Source organism: Pristis pectinata, chromosome 7 (genome assembly GCF_009764475.1).
Source record: "Pristis pectinata isolate sPriPec2 chromosome 7, sPriPec2.1.pri, whole genome shotgun sequence".
Classification (NCBI taxonomy): Eukaryota; Metazoa; Chordata; class Chondrichthyes; order Rhinopristiformes; family Pristidae; genus Pristis; species Pristis pectinata.
Genome location: NC_067411.1, coordinates 57,683,013 through 57,698,673, shown reverse-complemented (window position 1 = coordinate 57,698,673; position 15,661 = coordinate 57,683,013). Strand labels below are relative to the sequence as shown.

Below are 15,661 nucleotides of genomic sequence, written 5' to 3'. Positions count from 1 at the left end.
CTTCTGGTCTTTACATGTCTGATGCTAAGGCTTCCCTTCCTCCACCCACTAATGGTCTTTAGACAGCTCACTGCTATCGGAAGCCCTTGAATTGCTTTTGGATCACACTGATGTTCAGAGACATTTAAAAAAAAACAATGCAAAAGGGTTTAAATAATTAAATATTATTTAAGATAGATGAAAAAAGATTTTTTAAAATTACTAAAAAGAAGTTGAAGCACTATAAATGAATTAAAAACAATAAGTAGGAAGAAAAGCATTTTACGTACTTCTCAGTCAAGATATATGCACCAGCCATCCCTGGCATAAATCTAAAGGCCGGATGTGAAATGCATCTGGCCCCACAGTGTGTATGTGCCCTACCCAAGAACTCGATGCAAGAGAAGCATTGGATGCACCAGTACACAACTTCCATCTCCTTTCACATTTCGATTGTTGTGCTTGGGTGTGGGATTTGTTGGGGGGTGGGGGGGAGGGGCCAAGCTGATCCATGCACTGCTATTAGTTGGCAATTTTATACAGAAGTATATTGTAGAAAATATACTTTCATGTAAAAGAAATTCTGCTTTTAAAAAAAAATGAACCATACTACAACTCAAATGGGTAATTCAAACATAGTTGCATTGTGTGTGAAAAATATTGTAAGTGGTGGTTGCTGGCATTTCTAGTTGCACTAAAAGAACGTGGATAAGCATATTGCTTCCACTGCCTTCCTATCAAGATGACCAGTAATCCTAAAGGTGATCAATAGGAATGTCACGTTCTTGGAAGTATGATAGCTAATACATTTTAGTAAACATTTTGTTTAAGAAAAAGCTGAATGAATAATTGGTGACCTAGTTGCTGATTAGTTAGTAACTACAAATGAATGGAAAGAGTGATATATAACAACCTTAAAGGGGATATATAGGGAACTATTTGTATCAGTTTGTGTCGAACACTACAGTGGTGCTGTTTGCACTTGTACGGATCTCAAATTTCATTCCTTATGCAGCCAGTTTCCACCTTGCTTTCGCCTTCACATGGTCCATCTCCGACTCTTCCCTTTCTGGACCTCTCCATCTTCATCTCAGGGGAAAGGCTAACCACCAACATCCACTACAAGCCCACAAATACCTAGATTATACTTCCTCCCACCCTACCTCCTTCCTCCCACCCTACCTCCTGTAAGGATTACATTCTATTTTCTCAATTCCTCTGTCTCTGTCACATTTGCTCCGATGATGAGACATTCTGCACAGGTGCCTCTGAAATGTCTTCCTACTTTTCTTAATTGTGGCTTCCCCTCCACTATAATGGACAAAATCTTTGACTGCATCTCATCTACTCCCACATATCTGCTCTCACCCCTTCTCCTCTGGACAGAATGGTCCTTGCCTTCCATGCCACCAACATTCACATTCAATGTGTCATCCTTCACAATTTTTGCCAGCTCCAATGAGAATCTACCACTAGACTTTCCTGCCCTCCCACCCTCAACATTTCATAGAAATCGCTCCCTTTGCAACTCCCTCGTTTACTTTTCTGTCCCTGCCCACCATTCACTATCCTATGGCACTTTCCCATGTAACAACAGCAAGTCCAACACCTTCCCTTCTCATCTTCCAGGAACCCAAGCAAGTGAAGCAGTGATTCACTTGCACTTTCAGTGTGAAAAAACTTCGTTTGGTGTTCACAATGTGGCCTCCTCTGCACCGGAGAAGCCAAACGCAGATTGGGTGATCGTTTTGTAGAGCACCTAATCTCAATCTGTAGGAGTGATCCTGACTGCCTATTTTAATTCATCATCCCAATTCCACTCTGATCTGTCTGTGACCTCCTGCACTGTTATAAATGAGATCAAATGCAGACTTGAGGAACAACACCTCTCATCTTCCAGCCTTCCGAACTTTATATTGAATTAACTAACTTACTCTTTTTTTTCCCTGATTGTGCAAGATCATTTTCCGCTGCCATGCTTTTTTTTCTGTCCTCTGTCTGGCCTGCTGAACATGTCCCAGTATGCCAGAAATTGGACAACCATATTACCTTATCCCATCTATATGTGTTCACTCTATCAGAGAAATCCCCTTGGTTTCACCCACATTTTGTTGCAACCTATAATAATGTATTTCTCTGGTCTGATAGAGGGCACCTCATCGGAAATGCTAATTGTTTGCCATTCAATAGATGTTGGCGGACTTGTCTAGTTTTGCCAGCATTTTCCATTTTCTGTTTTTACATCATGTCGGTTCTGTTTTTCTTGTCCTACATGTGTAAGTCTAGCCTGCCAGGCGGATCTCACCACCTTACCATAAACAACTCATTATACAGACCTAGAAGTTTAATGTGCTGATAACTGTCTCTGTAGCTGTGACACTTTACTCTGTACTGTTGCTGTTTTTACCTGTACTACATCAATGCATGCTGTGCTAACTCAATGTAACTGCACTGTGTAATGAATTGACCTGTACGATCAGTTTGTAAGACAAGCTTTTCACTGTACCTCGGTACAAGTGACAATAATAAACCAATACCCAGTTCTGATGAAGGTCACAGACCTGAAATGTTGATAGATGCTGCTTGACTGCTGTTTTTCCAGCATTTTCTGGATTTGAATAAAATGTTTCTTGAATAGTGTTATAACTGCATTAGCCACCAATATTAAAACATTTCTCCTTGTTCCAAGAAATGCTTCCTTGTGATGAGTTTTTGGTTATATTGTTGATCTCTTTAAACATTGGTGGCTGTGCAAACTAATAGTTGAATTCTGAATAAATTCATATTGCCATCTAATTTTAGAACTTACATTAATTTGAGGCAAAATATCAGGAGAAATCGTGAGAACAGTGTTTCTGTATCAAAACGGATTGTTGAATGTAGCATTGTTGTATTGCTAGAATCAGCATGTAAGGGTTTAACGCAAGGTTGCATATGCTAATTTTGGTAGAGGGTCAAGGGCTGGACCAGTCTTAACATATTAACACCTCTGGTCTAGATTTGTTTCAGCATAAACAGTCTTGGTTTGATATGTTATTTTGCTGGTGGGGAGGAAGGGAAGAATTTTTAATAAAATAGTAGATTCATAAGTTATGACTAGGATTAACATCTTTTCTGAAGTTGAGAAAGATGCATATCTTTGGCAAGACCCCTTAGATTGATAGTTAGGTGTTCAGAAATAATTTCTCTCAGATTTCTGGTGTAGTTCGGAGATACTAAAATCCAGTGAAAAGAGAATCAGTGTGATTGTACTTCTCAGCTATTGGCTGTAAGGCTGGGTAATTTGCAGTACCAACCTAATTAATGGATTCAACCAGCTTGAGGTTATTGTATGTTAATAAATTGTTGGAGACTACTAAACATATGTTAGGTAAAATAGAGTTGTGCTGTATCTAGATGTATTTTCCTTGCATCCTTCCCTATGTTATTGCATCCTTCCCTATGTTATCTCTGCATTATACTATAAATGGTCTATTCCTAAAGTATTGGTTTGAAGCTGGTGTCTCAAATTTGTAGGTTTTTTTTATTTATACTGTCCATGAAGGTGGAGAATTTACTTAATGTGATAAATTCTAGTTAATGTTGCTCTGTAAGAGTTCTGTTACAATCCTTGAGATCACCAGTTATCTAGTTGTAAGGTAGACCGAGATGAATTGCATATCAAGGGAAGCTTGAATAAAGCCCCAAATTCTGACAACTTAACATGTCTCCAAAAGCTTCTTTCTGTGACTTTTAAGAATTCAATAGTTTCCAAAACTGGTCTATTGCAGTAGTTCTTACCATAGAAATGAATGATAAATGACTGCCACAAAAATGGCAGTAATATTTCTGACTTATTTTCTCCACTGCTATTACAAAGTCAATGCCATTTGCTCCATTATTAGGTAAGGGTAATAGCAAGTGATAACTAGCTTCGTTATGTTCTATGCAGGTACACCTATATATGTATGATATTGACATGTTAATGTGTCTTCATATATCTATTTATTTTTGTACCTCACCGTAACCTTTGTTTTTATCTTCTGATCCCTACCCTTTGACTCCATACTGCTCCCTGGTCACTGAAGTTGATTGCAGCTGTGACATCTTATTTGACCCTTGATGAGTTTCCAAACTGTACATTCACTTTTACTTTGTAAAACTCCATATCTCTGACTATGCCTTGGCTCACTTGCTGTCAAACACCTCACTTTACCAATACTATATTTAAACTATTCCAATGCTCTTCTGGCCAACCAATCATTTTTCAGTCTCTCTGGGTACAGCTACTGGTATTCTAAATTGTATTAAGTTCTGTTAACTCATCATTTTTGACTGGCAATGTCTCAGTTTCAAATTCTTACTGTTTTCAGATGAGTTAATGAATTCAGATTCCTTATTTTATAATATTGCCCAGTCTCCCCAACCCTGAGATCTCCATGTTGCCTCAATTCAGTCCTCTTGCACGTTCCTGATTTTAATACTTTCACTATTATTATCTGTACCTTCAGCCCTCCCATAACCTCTCTGCCTCTCTACACATCTCTGTTACTAAGATGCACTTTAAAACCTCACTTTTTGACCATATTGCAGTTCTATTATCTCTGGCTTGGTGTCAAATTTTGTCTAATAATGCTCCATTCTAATTTGTTAGTGGAATGAAAATTGTTGTACAGAAATAGAAGGCAAGGATCAAAAATTGCTGCAGAGATGAAAACAAATCAACAATACAGCATTTGAAAATTCTGTGAATATAAGCATGAACATGAGCCAATTAAATTGCTCGGAGTAATTTGTTCAAATTTAAAATTGCCTGTTGATTTGCTTTCCCTAATGAATATTCAATATTGAAAATGAAGTTTGTGACCTATTAAAGATGACAAATTACAGGATTTACATCATTGTTTTTAATCATCAAAATATTAAATGTTTTTGCATTTTAAATGCCAGCACTAATTTCTGTTGGAGGCCTGCAGCTTTTTGAAAACTGAATTTCAATTTTTTTAAACTCTCCAAACCCATCTGTTAACAACATACTTGAGCCAAAAGGCTACCACCCCTAAGGAGCACCTATGCAGACATCTTCTGGAGATTTTTGATTAATGGCCAGGCACAACATGTCAGGATTTGCTTTTTTTATGTAAGCCCTATTCCCTCTGTTTAATCTCTTGGGGAAATTGACTATAACTATTATTTATTTGCATAAAATGTCAAAAAAAAAGAGACTGGAATTTTTCATGGTAATTTTCCTTATTTAAAAGGAATATAGATTCAATATTTGAAGAGCCACTTATATGTGTAAGAATTAAAAAGTTCAAGGAATGTTGAATTTTAAACAGTTATATTTTGTAATCTAAAAGACTGTAATCTGTGATTATACTTTGTTCAAGTATGAAGGGATTGTAACATTCAAATAAGTTCTCAAAAATGCTCAGTTTAGAATGTTTTCTTGAAAATTCGATGCTTTTTGAGATACAGTAGATTGGCAAAGGATGAAAAATGGAAGGTAGTTGTCTTTTTTAACCGTCGCTGTTTAAAAATTATAACTTATATAGATATTTAATTCAAATTTGTTTGCCAATATTGCTGCAGAACTTTAAGTAATTGAACATGTGCCAAGTAAAGAATACTACTTCTTGGTTGCAAATCAGCAGATACTGTTTGAAGTTTAGAAATATGCAAAGTTTTTCATTGAGGATGCGTGCCCTTCTCCATATGCAATCACTCCCAAACTGTGAACTGCAATATGGGATCACATCTATTTTCATATATTTTTTGTTCTGTTTGCCACAGTGCACATGCCTTCTGTCCCCCCCAAGTCAGCCTCTGGTGTTAGAATCACATGAAGACCACACTTAGTCTTCTATTTGTAAGCCACCAGAAACGAGAATTGTAGAAATGGGCACCAGGTGAATCAGCAAGGAGAATACAGGTAGTTCTGCTATAACACGCATTTCCATAATGAGAATTGGGTATAATGCAATTGATGAATTGGGGAACATGATTTGTATTATGCGAGCTGAATTGGTTATAATGTGATTTTGATCAGGATTTAGAGAGCTACTTAAGAATTACTTTGGAGATTGACAATAAGGGAAAAAAAGCTGTCTTGGAACAAGGTCATTTACACGTAACCTCTGTGGAGTAATCAGATACCATTGTCTCTTAAGAACACAAGCTGCTAGTTTCATTGCTGGAGGCCATTGAAATTGACAAGCAATTGCTTCTATTGATACTTGTGCAACAATACTCCATTAAAACAATGTAACATGCAGCCTTTAGTATTTTTAGTTTGCAATAATAAAATAAACTTAAAGGTATTACAAACACCTTTATTTTTGAAAATCCCACGGGAAAAATAGTGCTATTATTACGAGTTTGAAACTCCCTAGCCTCTAACCCCGTTTTTCCCAATTGACACAATTGTGTTTATAACATGATTTTCTATAACGCGGGGTTTCTTCAGAATGCAACTATTGTGTTATAGCAGACCTACCTGTAGTTAAAAAATCTACCAATGAAGACTGGTGCATTGATGACTTTATCGGTGTTATTTTGTACTCTCACCCCAAGTGGGAAAACTTTCAAGAACTTTCCTTCCAATTTCTAACCTCTCTCTCCTTCACGTGGCTATCCCTATCTTTCCTTAACATTTTTATCTCCATTTTTTGGAATAGGCTATCAACCAATATTCCCTATAAACTCTGACTACCAAAACAACCTTGATTGAGGTCAGAAGTGATTGTGTATGCTGGTGATTGTACAGTGTACAACTGGTTCCCACACACCAGAAGATGCCTGTAGCCCTGCAGTAGTGACAAGTCAATCCTGCCAGTCTCCCAAACACAGTATGGGCTGTACATGAGTCAGGCATTCATGCGCTGGGGAAGACCTGTACCATAAATGACCACCTCCAACAAGAGTCAGTCTATTCACTTGTATCGATATTTAATGATATTACATTGCTGAGTTCCCCACTGTTAACATTCCAGGGAATTGCCATTAATCAGAAACTCAACTGGATCAGCCACAAATAATGTGGTTACAAGAGCAGGTTAGGTGAGGGTATCCTGTGGCAAGTGACTCACCTCTTGACACCTCAATGGCTTTCAGCGATCTACAAGATTTCAAATCAGGATGATTATGGATTATTTTCCACTTGCCTAAATGAGTGTAGCTCTAAGAACAATCAAGGGTACTTGAAGCCATGCAGGACAAAGTAGCCTGCTTAATTGGCAGCGCATTCATTCATTCCCTCCACTACAGTTGCACCACGGTTGCAGTATGTGCCATTTACAAAATGATTTTCGATTATTCATCCAGACTACTCTGATAGCAGCTTCTAGAACTGTGGCCTCAACAACTAAGAAGGCCAAGCATAAAAATGCATGGGTACCACTCCACCCATGTGGAATTATGGCTGGTAACAGATACTGACCTTGGAACTTATGCCCACACCCCCAAAAATAAATAAATCCTCTCATTCTGCTTGTAAAGACTCTAGTCCATTCTCTGTCTATTGTATCTGTTCTTATACCACAATATTTCAATTTTCTTCACTTCAGGACTTCCACCATCATACTTTGCAGGATTCTTCACCTTTGCCCTTTCCATTTTCTGCATTCTTGTTCTTCTCACCTCCTCGGAACCACATTCTATTTGTTTTCCATCTACTCTACTCTGCTTTACTGCCTCTACACTCATGACTGTGTGGTTAAGCACCACTCAAACCATCTATAAATTCACTGATTACTGTTGTTGGTAGAATCTTACATGGCGATGAGGAGGTATATATGAGTGAGATCAGCTGTTTGATTGTGTTGCAACAACAGCCTCACACTCAACGTCAGCAAGACCAAGGAACTGATTGTGGACTTCAGGAAGGGGAAGTCGGGAGAGCACACACTCAGTCCTCAGTGAGGGGTCAGTGTTGGAAAGGGTGAGCAACTTCAAGTTCTTGGGCATCAGCATCTCGGAGGATCTATCCTGGGCCCAACACACTGATGCGATCATGAAGAGGGCACGCCAATGGCTCTACTTCGTTAGAAGTAGTGACTCTTGCAAATTTCTATAGATGCATCACAGCCTGGTATGGGGGCTCCAGTGCACAGGATCACAGGAGGTTGAAGAGGATTGTAGACTCAGTCAGCTCCATCATGGGCACAACCCTCCCTACCATCGAGGACATCTTCAAGAGGTGGTGCCTCAAGAAGGCAGCATCCATCAAAAAGGACCATCATCATCTGGAACATGCCCTCATTACTACCATCAGGTAGGAGGTACAGGAGCCCGAAGGCCCATACTCAATGATTTAGAAACAGATTCTTCCCTTCTGCCATCAGATTTCCGAATGGTTCATGAACCCATGAACACTACCCCGTTATTCCTCCCCCCACCCCCCGCATTGTCTATCTGTCTGTCGTAATTTTATGTCTTGGTACTCTACTGCTGCCACAAAACAACATTTCATGACATGTAAGTCAGTGTTAATAAACCTGATTCTGATTCTACCTCAGTCTACACAATTAATGGAATATTTTCATTACCTTTAGAATAATGCCACCACGAAATGCATCTTCCCATCCCAAGAGACTCAGTGTCTTGTCTGTTTACTGTCTCCCTCCTGGCTAAGTGAAACAGTGTTGTAATTATGCTGCCTTCATTCTATAATGAATTTCACTCCGCATTGAACGTTGGGTAACTGAATTGCAGACCATGGCCATCAATTCTTCATCTGTGATTTTGAGCTTTGTCTCGTCCATCCCACTCCAGTCTAATGACTTTGTTCTCCACTATTTAATATGCTCACTGTAAAGCTCAACATAAATTCGAGAAAGAGCACTTCATCATTCAGTTAGGCTTATTACTGTCTTCTGGACTCAGTGAGTTCAACGGTTTACAATAATGATTCTATGCCGAATGGTTAGGGTGATTGAAGGGGTGTCAATCAAGCAAATTATTTTTATTCTGGATAGTGTCAAGCTTTTTCAGTTTTGTTGAACAGTACTCATCCAGGCAAGTGGAGAATATTCCATCATACTCCTGTGTTATAGAAATGTTTTGGGCTGTCACAAGGTGAGCCAGTTGCTGCTCCAGTAGCTGTAGTATATATATGATTGATTCAGTTGAGTTTCTGGTCAATGGTGACCTCTGGGATGTACGTGGTAGGGGACTCCATGATGGTAATGCCACTAAATGTGATAGGTAGGTAGTTAGGCTCCTTCTCAATGGAGATGGTCATTGCTTTTGTGACGTGAATAATTCTTGCCACTTATCAGCACTTCTATGTATGTTGGAAACCATTCTTGATTCTATAAATGTTTTTATATCAATGTTAATGTTAGAATTAATTGTAGGTGTAGGACTAATATTTCTTTCTCGTAAGAAGTTAGTCATAATCCACATAAGGGTTATGGGTGAAATTTAATCATCACTGAAGGATTAATCAGAACAATTTGTCTCGCGTGATTTTTGAAAACTTAGGTAAAAGTTGACTGGACTTGACTGAACATTTACCTTTATTTCATTTGGAATATGGAGCAATTCAGTAACTTGCACTTGTTGTTTAAGGTCTACCCTTGCACTTATATTTTAAATAAACAAATCGTTTATTAAATGCTTACATGAAAAGAATTAACAGCATTTATAGTGCTTAGGAATGACATCTGGAAGGAGAGACAGTTGTGACCACAGGGACGTGAAAAGGAGAAGTTAGAGTTGTACAATATGGAAATAGGTCATTTGGCCCACCATGTCCATGCCGCCCGGTGAGCACTCATTTGTATTAATCCCATCCTGGCCAGTAGCCTTCATTGCCTAGGCAATTCAAGTGCTTATCTAGACACCTCTTAAATGCTGTTAGTGATTCTACTTCCACTACTCACTGGTAGTGCATTCCAGGTACTCGCCACTCTCTGTGGTTGGAAAAAAAAAGTTCTTCTCAGATCCCCTCTAAATTTGTTACTCCTGTACTCTAAATCTAGTTCATTTCACCTCTAATAAGGGGAAAAGATTTTTTTTTAGTCTACCCCATCTGAATCCCTCATAAGGTCTCATTTGTAGATCATAAATATTCACATGTTATGCAAACAATCTAGTGGAGATGTTATTTAGTAAACTTTTTATCATGACTGTTTGACCTCTACCTTGAGAGAGTGCAAAGATATCTGCCCATACGGCAGGCATGATATGGTCCATTATTGGGAAGAACCTGAATATAAGATTTTTTTTAAACATGGAAAATATTTTAAGTAAAGGAATGGTTTTGACTAGTAGGTTAGCAGTGTGCATTGCAGTTTAGTCAGTTTTATAAGTTTATCTTTTGGTTACTTTTTATTATTTTCTCTGAATAATTGTTCCACAGCACTTTTATTGCACAAATACTGATTGAAAAAAAAATTCCTGATTTTTAAACACATGCACTCATACCCATTGTTTTCCTTAATAGACAGACATCAACAGAAATCTCCAAACCTGTGTTGAAAATCAGGAGACCTTACTGTAGGTAGTCAGATCTATCGGGAGAATTAAAATTGTAGTGCTTGAAGTTTTAATCTTCAAATGCTCTTCCTCAGATGGCCAAAGACTCTACTGATGCTTTGAAGGCAAAGGTGAATTTCATCATCAATGTTTGCCTTCTTTCAGATGTGGCTCCTAAGAAATGGGAGATGGTTTTCCACAGTCTTGTAGACCTTTTGGGCAATGAAGTTGTATAGCAGTGGCAGGTTGATAGAGGATTTTTGTTTTACAGAAGTTAGGCGTAAGGTCTATTCACTCGTAAGCTTTGTGATTTGGAGCTTGGCCTCTGAATGTACATGTACATTGACTATGTGTGGCTCAAGGTTAGAGTTGGGGTGACCTTGGTTCTAGATTGGAGGTAATGTAATTTGAATATTTGAGCCTATGAGTTCGGAGTAGGATTAGGCCACTTGGCCTCTCAAGCCTGTTTCACCATTTAATAAGATCCTGACTGCATTCCCATCAACCCATGGTAACCTTTCACCCTCTTGCTTTTGAAATATCTATTCTACTTCTGCCTCAAAAATATTCAAAGACTCTGCTTCTGGTGCCCTTTTGAGAAAGAGTATTCCAAAGATTCATGACCCCCTCAAAGAGAAAACTTTACTTCATCTCTGGAAAAGCAAACTAATCAGGTTATTAATGTTACGGGTAAATGATGTTGAAAATATAGGTGAGGTTTAAGTTTTTTTTTGTTACCCACAGTAAGCCTTTATACAGTATATTCCTCTGATAAATTTTATTGTATTTTAGAAATGGGCAGATTACTCAAAGGTCTGACCTTGTAAATTTTAAACATTGTACCATTGAGGTGGTTGCAGACGCAATGTAAGTTGATTCTTTATTTTTTCATTAGAGATTTTCCATGTTCAAAATACATCTTCGTAAAGCATTGCAACTGTCCATTTGCAGCCTGGTATTCTGATTGCTTAAGGAAACAGCCACATTGACCATCTCAATTATTTGAATAGTTTTTAAAAATTCAAATTTCTTATGCAGTTTTAAGGTTTGAAAAGAAAATTCCCAAACATGAAGTGTCTTCTAAATGACTTTCTTGAATCTAGTTGTTGAAGAAAATGTTTCAAGTTAAATTTTCTTTGAGAGTCATTTTTTTCATTTAGTCTTGTAGCACTCAGGGAGATGCTTGTGGGGAAAGTCATAGCAAAGAAGTGATCTTTTGAGAGGTCTTTTAAGTTGCCCGATCAGTTTCTGCTTTGTATTCTGTTTTATTAGCACTTCTGGGGAGTTTGTTTTGATCTGAGAGATTTTTATGGCTTCTTGATGTGCTGATTTATATCTCAGCATTTTGCAAAATCACTGTATTAACTTTCAGTACTGTGACGTAATAAAGATAGTTCAGTGTGTCACTGTTCCAAACTTTTTAAGAAGATTGGAATCTAAATTGTCTCCAGCATCATTTGTTGAGAAACATTAGTGTTTTTGTGAGTGGTTTGAAATTTGAGGACCTCTGCTTGCTGTATGGACCTGCTGACCAGTCTCTGGTGCTCTAAATTAGCACTAGATATCACTGGTCACATCTGCTGAATTATGTATAACAGTTTAGTTTTTATTCATGTAAGCTTTACACTATTTAACTACATTTAAATAAAATTTACTCTTTTTTTATTGATTGTAAATTGGACAAATTCTATGCAAGAAGCTCAGACCTGGTACTTGACATTCATCCCTGTACCTAAGAGAATATTTATACTAACAGTTAAAGGCAGTAACAGCTGTACAAAGAACGTTTTATCAATGTTATTTAATAACTAAAGCTATTTTTGAACAATTAATTTGACGTTGAAGCATCCTAAACCCCCCCCCCCCCCCCCCCCCAGCAAACTTTTGCTGTTCTGATGGCGTTTTTCTGGAACATTGATGCTGTTTCTCTCCCCTCAGATGCTGTTTCATGTGCTGAGTCTAGCATTTTCTGTTTTCAGTTTAAATTGCCCAACTCGTCACAGTTCTTTCCACCATCTGCTCATACTTTATTAGCAAGATTTTTAATAAAACTGCTTCTTTTCCCAACAAGAATTAAGCCTGTAACACCCAGTGGGGAGAACACTGACACATTATATATAAGACAAATTACCATTGAAAGAATTAAATGTGAAGTTATCTATTTTGAGTGTTCTGTAGTTAGTCTATCATTGGAAAAATCAATGAATATAATGAAAATTTCATATTTCATTAGTCATAGAAAGATGAAATTCTGCTTTTAGAGCCTGTGCTAATTCTCAGAGCGGTCTCAGTAACTTGTTCTCTCTCACATGACCATCACCTCCACCCCAATTTTCCTACCACCCACCTACATAGTGGTAATTTACAGTAACCAATTAACTAACCAACCAGCACATCTTTGGGATGTGAGAAGAATCCTGAGTACCTGGAAGAAAACCCACATGTCACAAGGAGAACATGCAGACTCCATACAGATAGCACCCAAGGTCAGGATTGACCCCTGGTCCTTGGATCCATGAGGCAGTGGTGCTAACTGCTGCACAAGCACTCAAGATAACAAACACATTGGACTCAGTACCATTTTTTTCCTACTAATATTGTAATTAATAATTGGATAAGCAGCTATGATTATTTTGTTTAAAGCTATAAACAATGATACAACTATATATAATTTTTCAAAGCTTTGTCTGGTTTTCTCATATTTTTCATAAGTTGAAATGTCTGGAAAACAACTGAGCTTTTGCAATTGTAAACCAAAAATAAGTGAATGCAGTAATTAATACCTAAACATTCTGCTGGTTATTTTCTGTTCAAACTTATTACAAGACCTCTTCAGTAAACTGACAAAAATTTAAAACTGAAAACTGACATTTTCTCTGGTTTCTCCTTATTTTCCAGGTGTCAGCTGTGATGCATGTTTAAAAGGAAATTTTAGAGGCCGCAGATATAAGTGCTTAATTTGTTACGACTACGACCTGTGTGCGTCTTGTTATGAAAGTGGGGCTACTACTACAAGGCACACAACTGATCATCCAATGCAGTGCATATTAACAAGAGTAGATTTTGGTAGGTATTTTTAAGAACTACTTCATTTCTTCTATGAATAAATTAATTTCTGTCCTAAAAGCTGAAAAGAAAATAATTGAGTATTGAGAGAGTAGTGGATGTTTTGGATTTGTTCAGGTTCTATTGTAAGTAACCAATAAAATACTTTGGGATCTGTATAACTTTTTTGATCTTGATAGTTAGCCTTTAACATCCTATGTACCTCATACAAACCCACCTTGCCTCTGAGAACCTTAGGATCAAAATTCTTGCAGTATTTTAAATTTGAAAATTTTGAATAAATTTTTATTTATTTATTCAATGTATAAAGAAATTAACATGTCAAATTCAAACAATTTAGAGATAATTGAACTGGATTAAAGAGATGAAAGGGGAGTGGAAGGCAAAAGGTCAAGTGAGGAGGATACGATACGGGTCAGTGATGGTGATACTAAGTGCAGGGTTTAGTAAACCCTGATGGTGTTAGTGATTTTTGTTAGGTGGTTGACAGAGGGGAATATACATTTTGAAAGATTCCTGCATAGCAGTTGTTGGGCTTTTTGTTATTGGAGTAAGGGCAGCAGGGGGCAATGGAAGGTTAAGATCTGTTCATTACAGAATGATTAATGAATATTGTAAATTTTGCTTGTAGAGTTAGAATTATGCTATTTTGGAATTGTTCATAATGTTTATGCAACATAAGTCCTCGCTAGCAAATTTTTAATTTTTCTCCTTTTGGTACCTTTCTCCATGAAAGTTTTCATTTTCTTGCTACTCATACTTTCATGATGTGGTGTTTGGGTTGAGGCAATGAGGTTCAGTCTTGAGCATTGTTCAGTTAATTTCTAGCAGCATCAGTGGGGGGGATTATTTTGTAAACAAATATAATTGTTGCTGTGGGTGTGCCTAAGGCTGTGGCTGATGGACGTGGGTTTGGGGCCTTAGTTCCTATACCCTTGCCAATCATTTTGTTCTGCTGTGTTTTACACTCAAATCTACTTCAAAGTAAGACTTCTTTAGCTATTTTGTTATCTGTTGTTTCATTATTTGTTTGGAGCAAAATTCCGTTAGAGTTCTGGTTCACTCTTGTGTCTGATTTACTTTTTTTTAGTCAACTTTCACTTCAATAATTGACTACCCTAAAGTGATCTGATTTTTCAAATTTCTGAACTTGGATGTTAATTGATGATAGTATCTGCTGTACTTAATTGATCCAGGGAAACAATTACTTCTCAGTTTAAAAAAAGAATTCCTGAGGTTTTTTTACACAGAGTGACATCCTGATGCTTTCATTTAGTATTTTTACAGTGCCACCTACTGTTGGAAATCACATGGAGCCTTGGGATAATTTTTGTATAATTAACAAAGTGTAGTGGTTGCTACCGCGGAATAAAACAAGACTCACTTGGAGGATTGCCAAACAGAACTGGTTTATTTTCCCGCCTTGCGCGGGCCCTTTAAGGGAGAAAACTCCCGCCCAAAAAACCGGCAATGACGTAAGTCCTACGTCATCAGGACTTTCCTGCGCGCGGGTTCTCCCCGTCGCTCGGAAAGACGAGGCCCGCTGCCATCTTGGGCCTCGTCGCTCCGACACCGCGCGACCCGACTGCCGAGCCGGTTCGCCCGACTAGACGGTGAGTCGCCACACAACCCCCCCCCAGAACCGGCGAGACAGTCCCCAAGGTCCGTGGGCTGTGCCAGCTGCCGCTTAGGGGGGCGGCCTCTGCGTCGCGGCGTGGCAACCTCGACAGGCTGTTGCAGATCCAAATGGGCCGGTTTGAGGCGGTCCGCCGTGAAAACCTGTTCCCTGCCTCCAATGTCCAAAATAAAAGTGGATCCGTTATTCCATATGACTCGGAACGGTCCCTCATATGGTCGTTGCAATGGCGCCCGAGGTGTGCCCCTGCGAACGAAAACAAACTTACAGTCCCGTAGTTCCTTGGGCTGGCAGGATGGGGCTTGACCGTGCCATGAGGTGGGAATCGGGGCCAAGGTGCCAAGCTTCTCGCGCAGTCTTTGTAGGACTGCTGGGGGTTGTTCCCCTTGGTCCCGAAGGGCAGGTATGAAATCCCCGGGGACAACTAGTGGCGCCCCATATACAAGCTCAGCTGACGAAGTGCGGAGGTCTTCTTTGGGGGCAGTGCGTATGCCGAGCAGGACCCAAGGCAGCTCGTCAACC

At 38.6% G+C, this 15,661-nt stretch overlaps 1 protein-coding gene across 1 annotated transcript in view; it reads left to right on the top strand.

The window, feature by feature from the left end:
* kcmf1 (potassium channel modulatory factor 1) overlaps positions 1-15,661 on the top strand; it is a 103,858-nt gene that overhangs the window by 32,052 nt on the left and 56,145 nt on the right. Inside the window, exon 2 of the mRNA XM_052020478.1 lies at positions 13,336-13,503. Coding sequence (XP_051876438.1) covers positions 13,336-13,503 — 168 coding nt within the window. The remainder of the gene's footprint in view (positions 1-13,335; positions 13,504-15,661) is intronic.